General features: G+C 37.9%; 1 protein-coding gene and 1 long non-coding RNA gene across 2 annotated transcripts in view; one reads left to right on the top strand and one right to left on the bottom strand.

The window, feature by feature from the left end:
- Positions 1-16,266, top strand: part of LOC128382743 (uncharacterized) — a 47,191-nt gene extending 30,925 nt beyond the window's left edge. The window contains exons 2-3 of the long non-coding RNA XR_008323807.1: positions 9,239-9,379; positions 16,134-16,266. This is a non-coding gene — a long non-coding RNA (uncharacterized LOC128382743). The remainder of the gene's footprint in view (positions 1-9,238; positions 9,380-16,133) is intronic.
- fbxo15 (F-box protein 15) lies at positions 15,979-24,057 on the bottom strand. Its single transcript, XM_053342753.1, has 9 exons — positions 23,969-24,057; positions 21,953-22,057; positions 20,359-20,598; positions 18,633-18,833; positions 18,419-18,548; positions 18,178-18,260; positions 17,159-17,304; positions 16,635-16,759; positions 15,979-16,306 (listed from the first exon to the last, which is right to left on the bottom strand). Exons 1-9 carry the CDS (start codon positions 24,055-24,057, stop codon positions 16,040-16,042), a joined length of 1,386 nt encoding a protein of 461 aa, XP_053198728.1. The 3' UTR covers positions 15,979-16,039.
- Positions 24,058-24,499: the final 442 nt, after the last annotated feature.

Below are 24,499 nucleotides of genomic sequence, written 5' to 3'. Positions count from 1 at the left end.
AGTTGAGCATGCTGTTTAGTTTCTTATGTTACAGCTGCCTGCGTTCAATACTGTGGCTGGAATGTAATTTATCTTTCTGTGTGTCGGTGATTTCCATTTGTTCTCATCAGCGATGCCACCATCAGATGCATCCTTAGTTGGAACTCTCAGTTCTCAATATCATATAACACCTGGCTTCTGAAAACCCTCATCTCTCAGCTGCAATTTAGGTTTTCAGCTATCTTGGTTTCCTGCAATTTGCATCAATAGTATAAAGATCCCTTTCAGATATGTTTTAGGACACATAAATAATAATAATGAATTAGATATGAGATGTTTACACTGCAAAAATGTTCAGCTAGCATGTTAAAAATCCATAAAAATATTTTATCTCATTAAAAAACTGAATCTGTGGATATGCTATTTTTGTTCAGTTTGAAAAGTTGGATGCCTCCTGCTTTACTGAAAAGTCAGTTCCCAGTGAATGTGCATTGGAGGCTTCACATTTCCACATCATGCTTGTGTAAGTGTAAGTCAGTCTCAAATTAGTCAGTTTTTGCCTGGAGAGAGACTTTAAGTCAGCACATATAGGGTCTTTATAACACCTTAATCCATATTCAATTAATACTTTAATTAATGGCGTCTTGAGGGATAGCAATTTGACCTTAACAATGAATGTACTTTAATATTTCTCATGTGAGGTACTGTTTTAAATTCTCCACCAGTCAGCAGAACCGATTATGGATTTGTAATATATTTTAGACAAAAAAATGTAATTTAAAAAAATGAGCAAACCAAAGAAAAAGCTGATAATACCTCCATAATGAAAGTCTGGAAATTTGGAGGAAAAAGAAAAGAAAGAATAAGATAAGAATTCAACAACCAACAAATTGTGAAGTGTTGTATTCTTTCTTGCTATGTTTCTGTAGCATCCTCCCTTATATTCTCTCAACCTCCTTCCCTTCATGTCTCAGGTTTTTCAGTCCAAGGTCAGTTTATTACACCAAGCCTGTCACTTTCCTAAATTCCAATTATGGTTTCGCCCTCTGCTCTAAGCGTGTTGTGAGGAGTCCTTGACAGGCCCAACACAATCAACCTCAGAGTCATTATCGTATATCAAACACATTGCAGCATTAGTGACAGTGTCAGTGCTCGAAGGCAAAACCTCCATTTTATGAATGGTAGCCCTGACAAGTGTCACATTATTGTGACTACAAATTTAGTCATATCTACCAAATTAATAGGTCTTCACAAATGGGTTGTAATAGAACAATGGGAATGCAATACGGAAGACATAACCTTGTTATGTCTTCTTAAAATTAAATTTTGCTGGGAAATGATGCACACTTGCCACCAATGAATGATCCAATCTCACAACAATGGCTCCACTAAAAACACTGCTACAGTATGAATGCCTTCAGCTATCTGGGCTATGGCATCTTCATTTTTATGTATTACCTTCTGAAGTCAGTTGTAAAACAAGGTTTGAAAGGCAGACTGTGCAGAGAACTCAGAGTGCTCTAAATGGAAATCCTGGATGCTTGTTGCAGAGCTCATCTTTGGCCTCTTGCTCTGATTAGTAATTCTGAAGTGTGTAATTATCAAAAACGTAAAAAAAAACTATGTACACATTTTGAATGCCTGTTACTTACAGGCCTTGATTAGCTGTTCAAATGAGAAGCAGAAACCTTTGTTGGATTTTTAACAAACTGTTTTTTGTTGATGTGTCTTATGATATGATGTGTGAAGGGTTCAGATAAAGGACACAAGAAGCTTAGGTTCTTTAGAGTATATTATTGCTAATGATTATGCCTGAACATGTGTCACATTAAATGAGAATGATAAAGAAAGTGAAATGTTCTGTTAGAGAAAAGAAAGGGCATAAAACACAATTGCCCTGCCCTCTCTTCACTCCTATCCAGGGAGGGGGGTGGGGGGGGTTAATTTATTATTGTGTGGGTCATCAAGGTTGGCTAGGCTTTACATCCTTTCTAACAATATTAAATGTCAGAAAAAAGCTGATGGATGGTCTGTGATCAGAGCTGACAAAAGAGGCACATAAAAAACACTCCCAAAGAAGTGTAAATGAGCTGAGTAGACATGTGTTCATTTAATTGAGCAAAGAGTGAGGTTTTTTAGTTTTTATGACTCAAACCACATATGCCGTTTTAGCATTAATATGCATCTGAGTTGGTTGCTTGTTGATGCTGAGATCTAAAAAAAAAAAAAAAATACCTTGTGACCTTCTGGTGTATGAATACCTGCGTGCCTTCTGATGGATTTGTGGATAGTTTTTGAATTCGTTGCTCAGATGTTTTATCATCATGATGCATTGTGCCTTGATATATCTCACTTTTTCAAGGACAGAATAGGTTGAACTTAATGTACTATAGTCACTGACATAACACAGAAAGACACACACTGATTTGAAGTACATACACTCACATATAACTTGTGCCGTGAATATTTGAATTCAGTATTTTTTTTTCAATGGTTACTGTTTTTTTTTAAATAGTAAAGAAATGCCCTCTGCTTCCAAACTGAACTAACTATGCAAATTGACTTGGCTGTACCTTAGGATGGCACTTACATAGTACTTTACAAAATGGCTGTAATTCACATGTTCACACGTGGATGACAAGAGAGCTGCCATGCAAGGTGTTGGTCTGTTCAAGGACATTTCGACCTGTGGGCTGAGGGAGCAAGAGATGGAATTGACAATCTGGCAATGCATGGACAACCTGCTCTCCATCCTGAGTCACAGCTGAGCCAGTTAACAGGTTCAGTCATACTGAAAAAAAACATAACAGAGCTACAACTACTCTGATAACTGATGATTATTTTCTCTAATGGTTTTGTTAATAAAGTGTCAGAAAATGTGAAAAATGCCCATTATAATTTCCTAGAGCCAAAGTTGGTGTCTGACCTCATCACTTTTATGACAAAGAAAATCATTATTTATCACATTTAAGAAGCAAATAGTTGCCGATTAATTTTCTGTCGATTGACTAATTGATGAAATGACAAATCATTGAATCTCTGAATCCTAATCATTATATTATATATATATATATATATACATCAAAATCCCTTGTACTTGTAAAGCTTATCTTTGAAGTACCACAGATTAACCAACAGAATATGACTGAATACTTGAATAACTTTACAGTAGAATGAACACATGACAGACACACCTGCCAGCATGAATACACTTTGCAACCCCAGGTTATCTTCCACCTCCCATGCCTTGTAAAGTGTGGCACATACAAGCCCTTAGCATAGTATGTTTGAATCTTACTCGGCACAATGTATGCAAGTGATTTTTACGCATTTGCACTTGCACTCATGGGACAAGGGCTGACTTATAGGCATAAACATAAACATAATACATTGTGCTCATTCACTCAAGGTCATGCTATGCTGCTGGGTATGCTCCCATTTGTAGTCAACAACATGAAATATTTAGCAAGCATCAGGTGTACTGTATTTGGTTTTTTTGCTGTGTCTGGTATGCTCCTAAGAAATCACCAGCAGCACCAGGCCTCAGTCATTATCTCCAGTACCAAATCTCTTAAATTTGCTGTTGGTTTCATGGAGGGATGCTTCCTAACACTCGCCTCCAGGGCTTGATAAAAAGCAGCAAACACTTCCACCTCAAGAACTCCTAAGGGCAACAGGTCGGATGAGCACAAATATTTGTGTGATTTTCAGTGTGTTGAGCATGTTGAGTGTTTACAAAAATCTTGTCCAAGGAAGCTGGACAGGTATGTATACTGTGATTATCTAAGTGCCCTCGGCAGTGACAGTACTCCATTGATTTCTGTAATCACTTTGAGGTAATTATGCAGGAATACGCTGAATGAGCTCCTCGGGGGACAACACAGAATGCTTTCTGTAGTGCGACTGTGTGATCGCAGCTCCCCAGTGACACCCGCCATGCTCTGCAGCAACCCTCTGCCACAGAAAGCTCCGACTCGACACATTAAATATGGGCATTGAGGGATGGATCTTAATGCAACAGAGCAGCATCAAATACAGAGGGGCTGCATACATTACTGCACGCTTTAAAGTTTACTTTGTGCTTGTCTCGCTAACCCTCTTCTTTTAAGTCAGGGGAACAACTTCAGTTCAGATAGCACACACTGAGCCTGGGGTTTGAGGGGTGCTGTCAGACTCCACTTACATTGACAAGTTTTATTTGAATGATCCCAGAACGCAGGAATTAAATAAGGAGGGATAGCAGCATGCAAAAAGTTGTCAAGCTTTGGTGGGGGAGGTGAGGCTAATAAATACAGCTGTAATAAATGAGATGGCAAGAGACAAAAATACAGGGCAATCTGTACAAACTGATTCATAACTTTATTATAATAATATTTCTCGTTATTATTGTGTATTTCATGTTTGATAAACCTCTACCCAGATGAACAATTTTCCAATCACAACTTGACAGACACAGAAGGGTAGGTTTGGATTTCTCCACATTAAAGCAGTGTGCAAAGGATGTTAAATGCTATTAGACATTTAAAAGATTTTGGATCTTTTTCAGCCTTTCTGACCATAAAATGTGTCTTTGGATGCATTAAACAGTGTGTTCAGCCAACATGCTTACTACCTACAGTAGTAACATAGTATTACTTCCAAAACTTCCAGGAAAATGTCATTAAGCTAGTCACATTTGATTGTCAGATTGCAGGTTATATTAAAAAAAGCCACTGTGCAGTATTTCCATACCGTGTGGAGATAAGTTTATGATAATGCTGGCAGCTCTGTCCTGCTCTTTATCTGATTTGTGGAATTTTACATTTTAGTTATCCCAGCCAACTTTAAAGAGATAGCATTACATTTGTCAAACGTATTGGGTAGTTCTCATCCTATAAAGGATGTGTGAGATTCAGTTAGTAGATTGTAATATATATAATAGTAAGGGCTTTTCAGAACACTTAAATGACAGGGAACATTTGCATGTCTTTGTATTACAATATTAATAATGACTATAAAATCATGATATCATGATAGATGTGTGTTCACAGAACTTGACAGAGCATTTCAGACTTTTGTGATGAACAGTTTCCGCTCAGTAAGCAGAGGTGATTTTGAGATGAGGACTGAGGCTGTTCCACTCAAGCTGTCACATGAAGCTGGCAGCATCAGTTCAACTGACACATCTGAAATTGGCTTTGGTCTACCTGTGTGTATACACTGGGATCCAGCTCAACCTTTTTCTGTACTGATCAGCTAGAAGAAAGGGCAAAGTAGTAAAGGACAGAAATGGAGACAATTTGGAGCAGAAAACAACATGCTTTGTCATGGTGGTTCAACACAAAGAGCTGTCGGTCATATTTATAAACCAGAAAACATTAATATAATACATAAGCTGCCCAAACGTACTTCTAATTATTTTAAAATTGTCATTTATATGTGGTGGTATTGTGTGTCATGTAATCCCATGTGGGATGAATCATTTCATTGGTATGAAACAAAAATAAAAATGCATTCATTCATCAATGTAATCCACATGCAACCTAGTTAAGTATATAGCTGCTTTGTCGATTCTTGCGACTCCTATAAGGACATGCTTTTTATACATATATACAGTATTTTTCAATCTGCTATGTGTATCTTCCATCTGCTTTCTTCCCATAAAAATAATTTGCATATGCTGGGAGGCTTTCTGGAATATCTTAGTCATACTTTAACTCCCTCTGTTTATCACAGCCCAAACACTTTCATTCCCTTTTGTTTAAAACATTTAAGATTTACACCTACTATGTTCAAAATGTCAAGGACGAAGCTCACTAGTTAAATTTCAAACAATAAATCAGATGCCATGATTTGTGCATGCATGCCATCCTCCTTGAAAGGGCTTACGTGTTTGTGCTTCTTAAATCAAAAGGCTTTCTAGTAGCTAATGTGATTTTCCCTGCATTTGTGTGTTGGCTGTAGCTCTTACGTGACTCTCCCAGATAGTGGGATCATTGTAAATTCCTAAGGGTGTTTTTGGACGACTGTTGTTCTTAAGAGGCTCTAAATAACATACAGCCCCCAGAGCTATGCTTATGCCATGCCTGCCTATGTACTGATATAATAAGTGATGCAACGCTTGCAAACTAAATGGACTCGTAAACTAAGTGGACTTGCCACTCAGAATTATGGTGATGTTTGAGCATGCCTGCTCATGAAAGTTTAATGTGTAACCTGCTTTAAGGCATGTTTGGGGTTGTGTTATGCATACACCTGTAGGCTGTAGCAAGTTTAGAATATGTATCCTGAAACAACATTTTGGCAAAAATGAGATTAGGTGTGATTGTTGTAATTTTTCCTGCTGGGAGTATGAGATTGTTTCAGCCATATCAGTTCATGAGCCAACCTCTAAAAGGCTTTAGTGGATGGAAGGAGCAGGAGTAACACTTTTGACAGTTAACTAATATGTCTAGTAATAATTTACTAATGGTGTGCATGTTAACTAAGGTATTAATGTATGCATTATTTAATAGTTTCTAAAGTTGCTATTCACATAAGTTATTACTGTAATGCGCATTAACAGTTTACAATAATAAACATTAAGTAGCTGTTAACAAAATCTAATGAAAAATGAAATCTGTAGACACACTCCATTGTCTCCATGTTGAGGTTTCTTGTTCCTTTATTTTCATATAGACATTCTTTAATTGATTGCCAAATCTAATTGGCTATTTATTAATGTTATTGTGACCCTTATTATAAAGCTGAAAACATGTAATCATTTAGTAACACTTCATAAATGCATTGGGATGCTGAATAAGCATTATTTACCATAACTGACCATCTATTAATATGTGTGACCCTTATTAATTTGTAACAATCACACAGCTATTAAACATTAGTGAAACATTTCCAACTGGAAATCAAGTTATCATGACAGCCATGATTCATTCCAAATTAAAAAAGATTAAAATTAACAATTTTATCATTCTTTGAAAGGAACAACAAAAAAGTGATTTCACTGTTCTACAAAAATAATGACAAAAATGTTTCCCCTTACATACATGTTAACTGCAGCTTTATAAACTATTACATTTTGTACAAATGTGTACCTTAGATAACATAAACACCATGAGTAGATATAGAATAGATATATTCGTTCAAGGTAACTATGTGTCAGTTAATTATCTGTATTAACTGATATTAATGTACCCTTATTGTAAAGTGTTACTGGAGTGGGCAATGATCACATTATTTGTGTTTTGTATTTTATTCATAATCATTAAACATGCTGAGGAAACTCCAACAGTCCCTCCAGGAGACCCTGCAGCTTTCTTCCAGAATGCAGCAAAGGAATTGCTGCAGATTGGCAAGTTATTCCTTATGTGGAAACAAAAAGAGGTAATTTTGTAATAAATATACTGAAACTTTAGAAGATACAGACTTGATTCAGCTAACTCAGACAAGTTTGTGATTAACTTCAACAAAGTCACACCTAAAAAGTGTATTTAATGTATGAGCAAAGGCTATATACTACAGTAAAACTGATATAGCAGCGCATAGAATCTGAGACGTACTTCATATCAGCAAAAACTAAAGATTGAAAAACCTTATATGAGATACTGTGTGTTCATTGCTGAAGTGGCACAGGTCAAACAAGGTACCCCTGTGGTGCTGCTGGAACAACCAAAATGGACTTGGGGCACCCATAGAAAGAAATGCACTGTTGGCAAAAGCCCTGTGACGTTGATGAATGTTGTCCTCCGAGGGTTAGGTAATATTCTCTGATGAGATGCAGTGTGTGCTCCAGCCCACAAGGTTGTGAGTACAGCAAAAGTGATGACGTGAGGGTGTGGAAGCCAGTACAGCAGGGCCACAGGATGAGGATGGAGGAGTCATGAGAACGCTGATAGAAACAATTTATTCCATCACACCTGGGCATCAGACATGAATGCAAAAAATACAATGTCATTTCTTTTCCCTGGCCAGATCCATATCAAGGTGCTTGTTCCACCCATATGAGCATGTTTTTCCATGAGTAAACAAAGCAACTGTGCATACAAATATAATAATAATACAGCAACTTTTCCAATACCAACACTGGAGTTATCTCACTGTAGACTTGGACAAAACAAATGATAAGATAAGCTCCTTATACTCTGCACTCTGGTTGCATTCTCCTATGAATTCTTACAGAATTGCTGCTGTCTTAATTAATTCCTCGTTCTGCCTTCTTAATTTGTACAAGCTAAATTTGACAAATCTATTGTATAAGGTGTTTGGAATTGATTAAAACAACCAATGACAATAGATTAACTAGTGTTATTCCCCAAATCTTTATTTTGACATTCATTATATGATGAAGAGTCTTATTTTTCCCTGGATGTCTTGTAAACATATAATAGGGAACATTCTGTAGAGCATTCAGAAACACGTTAAGCTTCATTTGCAGATAACAAAAACCAGAGTAGATTCATTGTGAGTCATTATTGTTGTTGTTCTGGCCTAAAGTTGCTTGGCAAGCAAAGCAATTTCCCAAATCCAGGACTGCTGAACATTCATCTAAAGCATTGCTTCAATATCAGGATGCTTTTATTGAGTATGACCCGCAAATCACTCAAAACTGCTTTAAGGGAAAACAACAAAAGTGATTATCTAGCAAAATATACACAGAGATTTGCTGCATGTCTGCCAAAAGAGTCGGGTTATGACCTGTACAGTCCACAAAAAATGTTGTAATAACTATTGACTCTTGGAATAATGGGACTGATTTATGTAATATTCATGTAGTATTGTATTAAGAGAATATATAATGTTATGCTGTGGATGTATTGAAAAGGAAATAAATGGCATTTTAAGATATTATAGAAAAGGGTGAGAGAGTCAAGAGGTGCTTCAGTGTCTTCTTCTGGTCATTTATTCTTCCTTCTCCAAGGCTCCTGCTCACTAGTGTATCGCTGTCAGTAAATAGTGATTATGCTTTAAAAAATAAGGACAAATAAAGATAAACACTATGAAACACACTGTAAGGAGTTATTTTAGGCAAAAAGGCAATTCCAGTGTTTACATGTTTTAAAGTTATGCAATATAAAGCCTCTTATCTCAATGCAAAGTCTCTGAACATCTTTGTAAGCTATAGGGGATATTTACAGGATGACAACTTATGCAAACAAGAAAAATGATCCCCACCATTTTCTGCAATCACTATTAAGCTGTGCTTCCTCTGTGTCATGTTGCCCACCACCCCCAACCCCAGCTTTCACATGAGTGTAAGAGAAAATTACCTCTCGGGTTCCAGACATGGAAAGACCATTCATCTTACTAATACCAGAGGTGAGTGATCATGAAGTGTGGAGACTCCAGTGAAAAAGTTGGGACCCAAGCGTATCAATCATCATCATGCCTGCAAATGGAGATCTCTCATCACACACCACACCAGGTAAGAGAGACAAACTAAAGCCCTTACCTCAACTGCTACTAACTGTGCTCATTAGTCAGATATGTTGGTCCTTACAGTATTTAACATAGCACCTCAGGGATTGTTGCTGTGGGAGAATAACTTTCATTAGTCACAGGCAGATCTGACACTTTCAATCATGGAGTGTGTGAGTAAAGGGATTGCCTTTGATTAACATGACAGCATAATTTAACGAGGTGCACCATACTTGACCTTCCACATTCATTCCACTTTGGTAAAGTGTGAGTGACTATGGATTAGTCTGGGTACCATGTAGGATATCAGCTACATACTGTAGAACTGCTGACTATGTTGCACTACTGGTTTTTAAACTCAAAACCTTCATGGTGAAATTCAGGGGATCACTTTGTCCTCTGGGAAACATAAATGTCTACAATGCAATGTATTTGGTAACTATTTCAATGAATAAGTGGGAACTTCAACCTGACAATGATGCTAGATAAAAAGTCAGGGCATCACCAAAGTTTTTACAGTTCTTCCTCTGAGCAGCATTGATATATGTACCACATTTCATGGAAATCCATCCAAGCTGTCTTTCTCTAAAAACCAAACATCATGGTGGTGATAAAGGGAGGACAAAATGTAATGTCAACCCTCTAATAGTTGAGATATTTCAATTAGTACCAAAGTGATGGCTGACAGACCTGCAGACACTGCCTTCCCTAGAACCATGCTGCTAGTGTGGCTAAAAAACAACTAAGCATCTTTTTCTCTTCAACTAGTAAGCCTTTTGTATGACACTTGATTCCCTGCTATGTGTCTGTAAGAGATCAGCAGATATGTTTTACGTTTCCCCCTCCAAAGGTCACTCTTCTTGTGCAAAAGCCAATGGCAGATAAGGTCCCAAACGCTCAGTCAAGGGTCATTGCCATAGTAACAGCGGAGGTGAATCTCATTAATTGAATACGCTCCACAAAACCAGATCCTAGCAGCAACATAAAACATGAAGACAGATGTAGAGAGAATCTGTAAAAGCAAACACATTCAGTGCCAAAAAACAAATTAACTGTTAATGGCACCACGAGAGACATGGAATTTTATACCGTTCATAGACCATAGTGAGTACAGTAGTTAAACTGAATGACAATGTTATGACTCAGCGACATTTACATTATTTGGCAGGTATCCGAGAAAATGCCAAGGTATAAGTGTGGCAGACTGCCCAACATATCTGTCTTAATTTGCTTTAACGACAGGTGCAAGCATGTGGAAATGTTATCCCGGTTGCAGTGACTGCCATCATCTTTAATGGATGTCACACACAGGTGGCCCCATAACAGAGATTTGATTAAAAGGCAATAATACCCTACCAGACTGGATCGGTTAACTGTGTCTGTAATAGAAGTACTTGTAATGGCAACTTTATTGTATTGAAAATTTGGATTCAACAAATGAGAACACAAAAAATGGAGAGACAAATCAAAAACATCAATTAGTGGTGATGTTAATGTTTTAATGTGGTTTTCAAGTGTGACATCTCACTCGGCCAAATCCCTAATAACTGCATTTCCAGTTTTCCAAACAGTACTGTCACCAATGTCTCCAACAATGACCTCAAATGACCCCAAACTATCTGTGTTTAATTTTTCATTTCAGTCAGAGCTGTAAGCTGGCAATGAAGAACTCACTGTGGCACTTCACAGTAACAAGTCAGACACAAGCGGTGAATAATGGTCCCCTCGGAGTATCCCAGTGTCAAAAGTCTACACAACACTCTACCATGTCATGGATACAACTAACCACTGGCTTTTCAATAATTCATAGACTTACAGAGGAAATAAACAGTGCCTGGTTGGTTGTTATTGACCAAACACATCACTGACTCTTCAGATACATACACTACACACATATAAGATTTAGCAACACAAAACCCACGAGTGCAGGTGTTTGTAACCATGACACACACCATTAAAATCAGTCCACATATAAAGAGGGAGGCTTTCTTTGTGTGTCTCAACTGTGCCTCAGTATGATCCTCTCTCTCTTTGGTTATATATCTTTCCGGCTCTCTCTGTCTATCCCTCTTAATAGTGGTTCAGATCAATAGAGTTAGCCTCAGGCACAGACCTTTGCACTAAAACCAATTGTTCCAGGAACTCTGTACTAGCAGAGCCCAGACTGTTTTCTGTGAATCCTGCCTGATTTTTGCATCCTACATTCTTTTTGCAATTTAGCTTGTGTATTTTTTTTGTTAAAATGCCAGGGAAACATTTTGAAGTAATATTATATATGAGAGTTCAAATATGCTCCAAATTTGTCAAAGGGTTGTGATTCATTTTTAAGCGACAGTCCATGTTGGGAGTTATATACCAATGCTCCAAGTTAGCATTAGCTGCTGGATGACATCTCTATAGGTAATTCACAGGCTAGCAATCTCCTCATACCCGAATTAGTCGAATCGAAGAGTTCAATTCATACATCAGGTGCATTCAATCACAGATTCAGGTGAAGGGCTGAGGGGAGTACAACTGAGCAGGGAAAGGGAGGTGAGGGAGGAGCAGAATCATTTGCATTCAAGTCACATGCTAGTGCTAGCTTGATTTCCAGAATATGCATATTTTATCTTTATGTAAAAGTTGCTGCTATGTAAAAATACTCTGCCTAAGTTTTTTATTGATTACAAGTCTTGTATGTAAAACCTGAATTCACAAGATAACTACAGTTGTCAGATAACAGTCATGGAGTAAATTGACTGTAATTTCCCTCTGAATTGTAATCAAGTAGCAGAAAATGAAAATGCACAGGTAAAGCACCTCAGTATTGTGCTTGAGTAAGTCTATACAAGTACTTGTGACTAAGTGTCTGATCATCACAACCTGTATCACAGCAATATGCAGGAATATAACTGTACATTTACTCTACTGTAGCCTATATCATTCCAGACTTAAGGCAACACCGGACCATGCAATAGGAGTGGCACTCCTGTCATACTGCTCACTGAGCTCTAGGAGCCACAAGATGAGCAACAGCTTTGATATAAATGGATTCCTCCACAGCTGTGTGGTCGTGATGGACCGCTTAAAAGGGGTGAATAAACCGGGGATGTCACTGGGCATCGTGAACCTTTTATAGTACAATCACCCCCTTGAAGCTTTCCCCACTATCCAGTTACCCTTCCCAACAGGGATTGAAAGAGTGGAAGAAATAGCAGCTGAAAGAAAGGTGAAAGAGGGGACTGATGGTCAGTGGTAACAGGGTTCACTTCCAGCAATGCAAATGACTGGCCATCTGTTATTTTATGGCGTCAACAAAACATATTTTGCTAGATTATGCTTCTACTAATGGGAGATTTTTGGCATAGGTGCTGTGAGCTGTTGTGGGTGATGTTTTTGTGATCATTACAAGCACAATTAACTTCCCTGGCCTCACCTCCTTACCCAACGGGGTAATAAATGTGAAATGTTAGGGATTAGGGTTTGAGAGGGCCGTGCACTCATCAATGTGACACAAAACTATGATTATCACCCACTCTTTTGGGAAATGCAAAATTGTGATCTAATATTCTTTTAAGACAGCAGTATGAGTTCAAAGGGTTGATGTGAATGAACAAAAAAGAACATGCGTGTTGTGTGCACATTTGCACACCAAGAGACAATCACGATCCCTCCTGGAGAATTTAATTAGTTGACTGTTTTCCTCCAATGAGAGGACTAAATAAAGCCTGTGTCATTTGCTTCTGAGGCTGAATAGTTAGCGGACCGAGCTGGTCACTCACAGGGGAGAGAATTAAAGGCTAAAAATGGAAGCAATTTGCTTCCAAGATTAGCCTCTGAGGAAACTAAGAAAGAAACTAAGAAAGATGAGTTTAATGAAGCTTTATGTCACTAAATTTATTAGGTTTTGATTAACATACAGTCTTGTAATTACATTGCAAAAGAGCGGAAAAGAGAGAATTAAAAAAAACAGCATAAAGACGAATAAGAGTGTAAATGATCTGCAGAAAAGACGTTCATATTGGTCTAACAAACACATTGCCGTAAGTCATTTCTCTGTAATTGTCTTTGGCAGATGGGAAGAATTCAGAAAATATAAAGCCCTGTGTCATTTAAGGATCTCCCTTTGTTTACTGAAGAGAGCCATCTACTGGAGAACAACCTACATTAAACTATTTTCACATAACCATACATTTACATGCTTGTATAACTACATTCTTATCATTCTAATTCTTCAAGAAAATACAATTAATAGGAAATCACCATCGGGGTATTAAGTTAATGGTCTCTACATCCCCACAGACAGAACATGCAGTGCTTTCAGTCAAAGCTCCCTGATCCTTGCCCTGAAAATCCATATCCCTTGTTTAGCCATTACTCAGACTCAAATTTTTTCATAAATGGCTTTATGTTCTCACGAGTCAATTACTCGCCCACAATACCTTTGGCTCCTGCTTTTTCTAATAAAAGGGGAATGAAGGATTGGCAGTTTGCAGCAGTTGATGGCAGTTTGCAGCAGCTGATGTGACAGCAAACACATGTATGAAGGTCACTGTGATGGAAATGAGTTGTAACACACTTGTAAGCTGAAAGTCATACATGGTACACAACATTCAGTCCAGGTAATAGCCAGCACCATGTAATTTGTCAGTACATTAAGTGTTTGAGTCAGCAATCCAGTGAAGTTGTATATGGTTCTCATCCCCATGGTTGGCCACTTTATAGCCATGACATATTAACCCTGATGTATTATACATGAACTCTGGATACAGTTAGAGAGCACAAAGCCTGTAGAAAGTTAAAAACACATGACAACTCATGGGAACCTTATGATTCCCAGAGCTTTTCTGTCCCCATCACAGTTTCTGTCTCAAATTCAGTTGTGTTGCACATGACCAATTCATCAAACATACTGTTATCCCTCTTTTTCCCTCTGGCTCATTTCCCCAAATGATTTTGGATCTAGTGCCAATGTAGTTGGTAATGTGTTTGGAAAAATAAGCATCATTTTCAAGGTGATGATGACCCTCACTGTGAAAAGGAAGGGAAGCCTCTGAAATCCTATTACCTAGAGACCTGCCTTATTTTATTGCCATCAGCACCGCTGGCCCATCAGTGGCACAGCAACTGTTTCCAACATTTAGCCCTACACTAATTCTATCGCTGTGGCCAGACTTGCCCAGGGTGTGGACATTAAACTAAATTTCATCTAAATATGATTACACAAAGGCTGCCAATGCAATCCAGGTAATGTTAAGGAATAAATGCTGTGATAAAAGGAAACAGAATTTGATCTGTGTGAATCTAACTTTCATGTCATTAACAAACTGTATGTACAGCATGGCTTGTTTTTTTTCAGAAAAACAATCAAGAGTTTAGACAGAAAACGTAATACTATTATTGAGTAGATACAGTAAGAATCTACATTTGCTTATGCCAGCAAGCAAACAAATGATAAAGATATTGTGCAGTATTCTTAAAATCTTGTAGACCAAATGTGAGGAACCTTCCATGATGGATGTACTGTACATACTCAATAACCTATCATCATCTTTCCTCTAACGTCTACATAAAGTTTCTATATAGCACTCTATCACAGCCTGTCCTGATAAAATATTATTTATGGTGTATGTAAACATTTTCTTTTATTAGTGACTGAATGTTGTTGAGGAGTGGTAATTTACATGTTTGGCAGGGTAAAATGACTGCATTGACCTGAATCACCTCTGAGCCTGGGTCTCAAATTAGATTCAATATTCAATGCATGCTCTGCTAGGGATAAAGAGTGTTTACTAAGTAAATAAATAAAAATCCATATTTGTATATGCATGCTTGTGATTGAAATGTCTCTCTTTCAAATGTATTAACTTCTGTAAATAGTTGCATATCAACACATGTAAAGATACAGTACAATAAATGTGTGTTTAATTGTAACAAAATAACTTTCACAACCACAGAACACTTACTTCATCACAACTAAATTGTGATACATATTAATATATTTTAATGTTGAGGATTTGCTTTAATGACTAATATAGTCAAACCACCATGGATATTTTCAGGATGTTTTGTTTTTGTAGTGACTGTATTGAGAATAAAATTACACATGCAGTGTAAAAACATCTGGTGTGTGCCACAATTTTACATATCTTAAGACTATTACAATCAATTAATTAGCAGATCTAAAACTATCATAACATTTTCATTTAAATTGGGTAATTCAAAACTCTAGTAGTAATTATATTATAAAATAATAATTCAATGTTTCAATTCACTTTGTTTTTCATCATTGTCTTTTTATTGAGTAAAGACAATACACATTTATATCAAACAGATTGAAAATTGAGAATACAATGTGGGTGAGACATCATAAAATTCAACCGACAGGAGGACAAACAGGTAAACTGAAACAGAAAGTAAATATATCAAATTGCAAATGATTTAATACATCCATTACAAAATATATGAATTTATTCAGCATTGAAATTAAAAATGAATCTCCTTATAAATTGCTGTTATACTGTAAATACATCAATTAAGTTTAAAATGAAGCATCAGATGATACAGGTAGCACACTCTATCAATATAAACAAGGTGTTGTAGATATGCTGATTATATAGAAGCAAAGTCATAGCATGCAACGTTAATGATGAAATACCTCAAAACTTGTTCCAGAAATACTGCAGGTTCAGTAATCTCTACTGAAATGCTTGTTGACTTTGCAAGTAGTGACATAAACAACTAAACTAATAAGTAAAAATTGCATCTGCTCCTTCATCCAGACAAGATTCATCTTCACCTGACCATCAGAGTCCTGATAGTGGATTAGGAAGTGCTCACCATCGTAGTCATAAGAAGTGGGCATCTTTACCGGCTTCATGGAAACAGGAGAGCTGACACACCAAAAGGGTTTCTTGGATTCATCCAGCAGAGTCAGACTCATGATGCAGCAATTCTGGTAAGAAGTAGAAAAATAAACCTATGTCACCACCTCTTACTTATTTGGACTATTGTTGTTGTGATTTCATTTTGGTACCAATATACAGTATGCATATTAGATATCTAAAGTCTGGCAGGCACACATCTACAAAACTGCCAAAATCTATTATAAAATGAGAGATTTCAATTGTATTCTTGTTTCAGCCAGACTCTGCATTGTAATTTCTAAAGACAGCTTTTGTGATAATCACACACAAAAAAGACATGTAGGCTATTTCTGTTATGTAAGCACTGTGCTCTATCTAGTGAAATCAAGTATGCGTAGCCTACAGTACATGTAGTACCTCCACTGCACCCTGCAGGGCTTCACACTTCCAGGGCAGGATGATGCTGCCTGACAGAGGTATATGCTGCGACAAGCTGGTCCTGCTGATGGCCGTCAGTTGGATTAGTCCGTCACAGATCTGAGCTGGTCAAAGAAGACATCAGAAAACACGTAAGCCTTTACACTATAAGAAGTAGCATTGGGTGTCACCTCATAAATTAACACTATATGAGGTTAAATCACTAAGGATTAAAGTGAAAAGTTCTGCAGGTTTTGAAACATTGTGATGTTAACTGGTTATGAACGCTTAAATAACCACCAAAAACAATTCAAGTCTTATTGAACACAGCTAATGAAGGTTATTTAACTATAAATATGCATTATGAGAATAAAAAGACCACACAAAGTTACCACACATATGAATCACACTTGCTCTCATTAGAGGCACTAACCCCCCTCCCCCAGCTTTTAAATAGCTCATATGTATTTTGTCAGCATCTTCGTCACAATGTGACTTTGTGAATATGAATATAAATAGATTACTTCTCCGGCAGAAGAGCTGGGAGAAGCTTTCAGACATAATCTCGAATGCAGTGTCGTGGAGAACAATGTGTAGTTGGTAACCATGGAGACCGTATTCAGGGTCTATGTCATCAAAAGGGGGGTTGACCATTGACTCCACATAGGGGCTGGAGGAAAGAAAAAGTAAAAAGGTAAATGAAAGAGGGCCTGTGGTGAGTGAAAAAGAGCATTAAGACATTTCATTAAGAAGGCATTTCAGAGGGTTTATTACTTTTGTGGAGTGTAATGATAACGTACTTTAACAGTGTGCTCTCACAAGAAGCCAGGAGAGGGGGCTATGACCACACTATGCTGCAGACTCACAGTAAGTGCAACACTATGAAGTGAGCTATGTAATCCTGAAGATGATTCATCATACCTGTCAGATTAAAACTGAAGTGAATCACCTTCAACTCTAAACAGCAACTAGATTACAATTTATTTTCAAATGCAAGGGAATACATAGTGAACACTGTGTGGTCTAGCCCACTGGTTTTCAGTCATCAAGTGCCATCATGCCCTGTGCATTCACAGATTTCATTCAAAATAAAATAATAATAATAAACATTAAAGCAGCAAATTTATACAATTAATCCTCTGTGTTTTAAGGTCTGCTAACAAGTGTATTCAATTGCTTTAGTGTTTGGGTGGAATTAACACCTGCTCTGGGTCTTAATTACTAAAACAAATCATGGGTGTAGTCATGCTTAGCTGGTCCTGACATACAAGAAGAAAATAGTGAAAAAGGGTACAAAACATTCTTCATATAAAATCTGGTACAATCACATTATCCCCTGTGGTGGTAAAACACATGAGCCAGTGATGCTAATGGTTCCAATCTCACCCAACAGTGCATCATATAGTAGGGATCACCTCAAGAGAGTCAAACCAATCCTGTCAGTTATTGTATCCTTTGAATTTGAGCCCTAACCATCTGATGGTGATACACTGCACGCCATATAAGCATGTGAATAAAAGGCGCCTGTTCAAGTGCAGCCTACCGATCAGAGGATCCCTGGATACTTTTTTCCACCAGCCTGTGGAAGTGAAGGGTGAACATGAGAAAGGCAATGCAGCGCTGGTCCTGTGAAGAGAGCCATCACTCAAATTAGACATACTGCACATTGTTTATATTACTGACAGGAAATGTAAGCTATTTACCAACCTAAATCACCTTTCCCAGCTACTGTAAGGTAATGAACAATAATTTAAAAGTGCCATGACTGCCTTTGAAGTAATTACCTTCCAAACACCAACAATGATGCCAGGCTGTAGCAGCTTCAGTTCAACCAGTCTGTCCTGGCCAAAACCCTGTGCGTTTTTAGTTAGAGTCTCCATGTCTAACCTTGCCATGAGGGACCTCCAGCCAGGTCTGACAGAGCAAGGAAAAAAGACAGTAGGAGTGAAAAGAGGAGATAGCAAGAGAGAGAGTAGATATGGACACTGGCTGTCTTACTTCTTTAGGCCGGGGCAGTTGAGAGCTATCCTCCTGACACCGTGGAGTTGCAGGGTAGAAATCTGCTGGTAGTCGGGCAAACAGCCTCCACTCCAGCACAGAGTCACAGAAGTCTCAAAGAACTGGGACCGGCGCAGCTCAAAAGTGGCCTCATGCCCTGACTTATCAGAGACTGTTAGCTCCCAAGTGACATGCAAGTTTCTGAAATAACACAATGCAAAATAACAGCAATAAGATGAGACAGACATTTGAGATTTTGCAATAAAAGCATAGACAATTGTTAACTTGCAGTGTGAAGAGAGAAAGACATTTTAACAACACCAACAATACAGAAATTAATAAGCTCTCTGTTTTACATTTGCAACAAGACTCACTTCATATTCCTTAATAGCCATATGAAAATACTAGTACAATTGCAATTGCTGTACAAAACTGAAATCTTCTTGCAGTGTTGGTTAAAGCTGAGTCTTACACTTTAAATCATGCAAACTATGGATTTAATGGCTATTATGTTTCTTTAGACAGCAATAGGGAGTAGTGCGAGCTAAGCTTTTCATGCTAATGAAATGATATGCAACGAATGAAACGAAACCGCAGCTGTTGTGATAAATCTCTTGATCCAATTCTGTCTAAACTGTGATTCAGGGCTACCCCGACTGTGATGCAGCCGGTGTCTCGCTGAGGCACCATACAATATCAATTAAGTGGGGGAACAAAGCTAAAAACTGGAGCAGCCCAGGAGGCCTCAGATGACCCTGGGGATTTCACTCTGCATTGTCTGTATGTGTGATGTCTTGTGAAATGATTATTACCAAGGTAAATCGCATGCTCCTGAATGTCTCTAACAGACAATCCCCCACAGGGAATTGTCTGAGTTGGTGCAAGGAGGGAGGAAAGAGGAAGGTGTGTGTGCATGTGTGTGTTGTGGATGAGGGGTTGGGGGGCTAAGTAATTTACTTCAACAATTCAGACAGCCTCTGCGAGGAACACAATTATTTCTACTTCCCCTCTGTACCACAGCGACTGCCACAGAACTCAAAATTGAGTGCTGCACAGCCTCTAATCAGAGGTTATAAAAACACAGCAGAAACCGTGGCGGTGGTGGTGAGGGAGCTTTACCCTGCATGCTGGCATCCCCCTGAGCAGACATCGCATTCAGACACAGACCTCCTTTCTCACCTTTAATAAGAAAGTGTCATTAAGTGCAATATGAAAAACAAACCATCCTTTGTTTTTGATTGCCGGTGGCTTGAACTGCCCTCTAGTCTTTACCCCTGAACTTTGTTGACAGCGAGGGTGGACCTACTAAGTTTTACTGTTTGCAAACCACAAACCGTACAGGGATTCCCATGATACCCCACAGAGCTGCTGCCTATTGTAAACAGCTACACATACTGAACAGATGGCAAACTCAGAATATGGTATGGTTTACAGTACAATGTGATATACACTAAAACCAACTATAAAAACATCTCATTTTCAACTGAAATGACCAGAGAAATAATTCGATATTTTTCTTAGCTATTGCTCAGTAGCTGAGAGGTTCAAATACTTCACAATACATAGTAAGCACTTTGATTAGCTTAATTCACTTGCAACACTTGTCAAGCCTCTCAAGTGTCTAGTAAGGGAAATCAAGCACCAGGTACATTAAACAAATCATACATCTTAAGTATTTCATCTAAACGGTTTTCAAAAGCCATTTCTGCCTTGCTCCGTCTCTTACCTGAGGACCCGCTCTGTTTGGCTGGGCAGCCCAGTGTGACGGCTGATGAGTCCAAGATGTCTTTTCCACTTGTTCATGTCATATGCAGCGACAGTCTTGAAGTGCAGCCACTTCCAGTAGCCCACAGCCTGATCACGAACCTCAACTGTGGCCATCTTTGGCAGCACCTTGTCCATGCACTCATGTTTTGACTTTTTCTTCTTCTTAAACTCTGCTATGTGGATCTTCTTCCACAGGGAACTGTAGTGATTGTATTGGTAAAAATGGACAAAAGACAAATGAGTGAGTGCCTGTGAGTAGAAAAAACTACTGACTGAATGATATAGAAAATGTCTAGTATGTTTTTTTGTTAAATGTCTTCCAGCCTAAAACAGTAAAATTCTCTGATGTTTCCTCATATGAACAGTAACAATCAAATGTTTGGACAAACTATGAATTATGTAGCTAAAGCGATTTCTAATTAGAGTTTGAAAAATATTTGTCATTCAAAAAGTGAATCTGCAGTGAAAAAAACAGAAATTAAAAAACTCTTATGTCTCTATTTTAAATCAAGAATAAATAATGGAGATAGTTGCTCTACAATCAAGGCAAAACAAACTTTGTCAGTCAAAAATACTTTAAATAAGTGTTTTTTAAATGTACTGAATATAGAAATGATCTTTCTGGTATAGTATATATTTTTCTATATTTTTAAACCTGCATTTACTGATTTTTTTGGCCACTTGGCAGCAGCAACAGCTTTTTGTAAACAAACAAAATACATAAAAAAAACTTTTATGGTGAGCAGTTGCCCATGTACACATTCAGCAGATATGGGACAACATTAGCATTCATCTGGAGTCATATTTTGGGCAGAGCTTTTCTGATGAGAACAGCTGCCTACATCTGGTGCATTCAGACAGAACAAGCAAATTTTCGCCTCGCGTCATAGGCAACTGCTGGACTGTTTGTGTTTATTTGCCCAAAACACCCAATGTACCAACTGTACGTTAGCTTTGAGTGCATCGAACTTGTCTGTGGGAATATGCCTGTATGTTTGTGTTCAGTTTAGACTCCCGTTCTTGCTGTTATTTCCCTCCAGTCTCTCTTTTTTTCCCTCTTGTCTCTGCAAATTTATGAAACAGATTCGTAAAGCCCTGCAAAAACGAGCAAATTCTTCCGCATTTTCAACTCGCACAGACACATCAATTCGCACTACCCTAGGTGAATTTGCGTGTACTGACATGTCTGACTTTATATGTAATCACACAACCTCTAAAATTTGTTTCGTGGTCCTTTTGAAACACTTGCACACTAAAAATAGTGAAGTTGTAGGCAGAAAATAAAAAAAAATGAGATAGAAGACACTGTAGAGCTGATTATTTCCTATGGGTTCATCACTGCAAATGACCATTTTCAAGTACCCATGTGATCCATTATTAATATAAAAATGTTGATCACAGTAGCTTTAAGAAAACAAGACTTTAAGGATCAAAATATAGAAAAAAACCTTAGAGTGCAGTGTTTAGAAACTCACTGACTTGTCTTTACTTACTGTCAATAATGTACTGTATATGTATGTGTGGTGCATTAACAAAACCTGGATGATACTTACTTATCATTGGCAAGCTGATAGAAGAGTTTATTGATGTGACTGATGCTGAAAAGAGCGGAGGCGTCCAGGTATGACAGGATCTTGATCAGGATCTCAGATGGCATTCTACGAAAAAAGTAATTAGACATGACAAGGAAGTGACACAGACGTTTTCATGCCACCTGTTGTTCTGCAAGCAGTTCTTTGGAGGCACCGGAGTATGAGACAAATAGGCTCTCAACAGACTACTTCATTTTTATCTTACACATCTGGCAGTAAATGACCCGTGTCAATGTCCCTATTTAGCTAAAGAAAACAAGCACAGCATAAATGAATAAATCTGTGATATTTTAGTATTTAGTATCATTAATGATATCTTTATTACATCTACCTGGTAAGAAAATGTCCTGTTCCTATCCTGTTAACCTGTGTGCCATCCATTATAATGCAGACAACTGCTTTCTTCAGAAATGTTCAGGTGACTCAGCGGTTGTTGGTTGGACTGAGGGTGGACATGATGAGGAATACAGGCGCATTATTAGGATTTTGGTGCTACCACGATCATCTACAGCTAAACATCTCACAGAATAAGGTTATTGTGGATTTTAGGAGGAAGAGGCCCAAATCAGTTGCAGTTACCATTCAGGGGACTGAGGCGAAACTCATGTCCAGCAATAGATACCTTGGAGTAAAGCTGGACTGGCACTGGCACTGTCCAAAAGGGGGCAAAGCCTACTGCATTTTTTCAGAAAGCTGAGATCCTTTAATGTCTGTAGGCCTTTCCTGTTTACCTTCTACCAGAGTGTGGAGGCCAGCTCCATCATTGGGGCATGATTCAGCAGGTGGCAGAGGTGAGATTGCTTTCAAAGCTGAACTCAATAATGAGCAATCCGACACACACCCACTTCATGTCCTGGCAGGACTGAACACTGCAGGAAGTGTAAACTGCCAGCTGCCATCAGATTGTTTAATTAAATTTAATTTCTGTGTTGTATGTACAGTATAACATTGTATAACATGTATTTATGTGGATATACATTAATACATGTACATTTGGGCATGCATGTTATATATTAGGGCTGGGCAATATATTGATATATTATATCAATATCACAATATGATATCACCTTAGATTTTGGATATTGTAATATCATGACATGGCATAAGCAGTTTAGTAGGCCATATATTTTTTCCATTTTATAATTTTAAATAATGTAAGTCACATGTTGCACATTGCACACTGTGTATTTTATTAGATATGACCTATTTGTGCTTAGTTTTAGGTGGTGTTTTAGGTGTTATGTTCACATGTCTCCTGTGGTTGTCTTGAAATGAGAAATGTTGCTCAAGTTTGTCTGATTGCACCTGCCCTGGTTAATAATGCTTAATCCTTCTAATTTCAGTACTTCACCTCACTTCAGTAAGTAATCGTTTTCACTTTTCAAAATAGCAACACTTAATGAATAAATCATCTTTGGTGTAGTTTTAAACTGATGAACGTTACATGCTAGATTTCAGCTACCAATTACTAAAATAGTTAACTTTTACTAGACATTTGGAACAGTCAGCACTCTTTTGTAGCATCTCTATGAGTGTGAAAAGGTAAACAATAATATAATAAGATAACAATGCAGAACAAGCTTCTCAAATGTGAGGATTCCCTGCTTATCTCTTTGTTATGTCATTGTAAATTGAATATCACTGAGTTTTAAACAAAACAAGCAAACCTCCACCCTTGTAAAGGTAATAAAATGTAACTCACATTCTTTTTATTTTTGTATTTTGGTGTTCTTTGCTGCATTTAGTGCCCACACATTCACCGGGGAAGGAATTAGGTTTCTTAATTTGAGTATGGAGTTAAGTGTCTCACTCTCAACACATATAACTGTATTGATTTTTGTTGTGCTTCTGTTGTGTTTTGCTGTAAACACCGTCTATAAATCCCTTCACTTGCCACCGTTTCTGCACACAGTTTTGGCAGGAGTGCTAAACTCCACGCAGGTGAAAAAACAGTAAAGTAGCATGTTGACAGATTACCTTTCCATAAATGCAGGAGATGATTTGTCAGCTCTTTTGGACGTCCTCACCGGCCGCACTGTGGGAGTAATTGCTTTTCGCGCTGCCATTTGTTTCACCGGTATTGACCCCTTTGAAACGACATTAGTAAGGGCAGTTTAAGGCCAATAACGATGAAGTTTTAAATGTTAACGAGCGTAAAGTAACGTACTAATTGTAGCAATAATTCCGCTAAATGAGAACCGGTTTATAGCTCTTGATTTGTTATTGAACTTCTGAGCTAAAAGTCTAAACTGTCCGCGTTCTGTCGCCATGGTGACACAGTCTTCCGGTGGGGAGTGTCAACATTTGCCTTCAATATAAAAGAGGGGGTAACTGTTCACGTTTGTTATTGTTTCTCGATTTTTTTTCAGCGTTGTGAAAGGTGTTGAGTTATGTAGGCTACACCCAGACTAAAGGGTGGGCCACACCAGTAATTTAGTCTTTCAATACAAACATCACAAATATAGTCACTATGAGTCAAATTTCACTCCAACACTGGAGCTTATACTG

The sequence above is a fragment of the Scomber japonicus genome, chromosome 21, assembly GCF_027409825.1.
Source record: "Scomber japonicus isolate fScoJap1 chromosome 21, fScoJap1.pri, whole genome shotgun sequence".
Lineage (NCBI taxonomy): Eukaryota > Metazoa > Chordata > Actinopteri > Scombriformes > Scombridae > Scomber > Scomber japonicus.
This window is presented reverse-complemented; position numbering and strand designations above follow the sequence as displayed.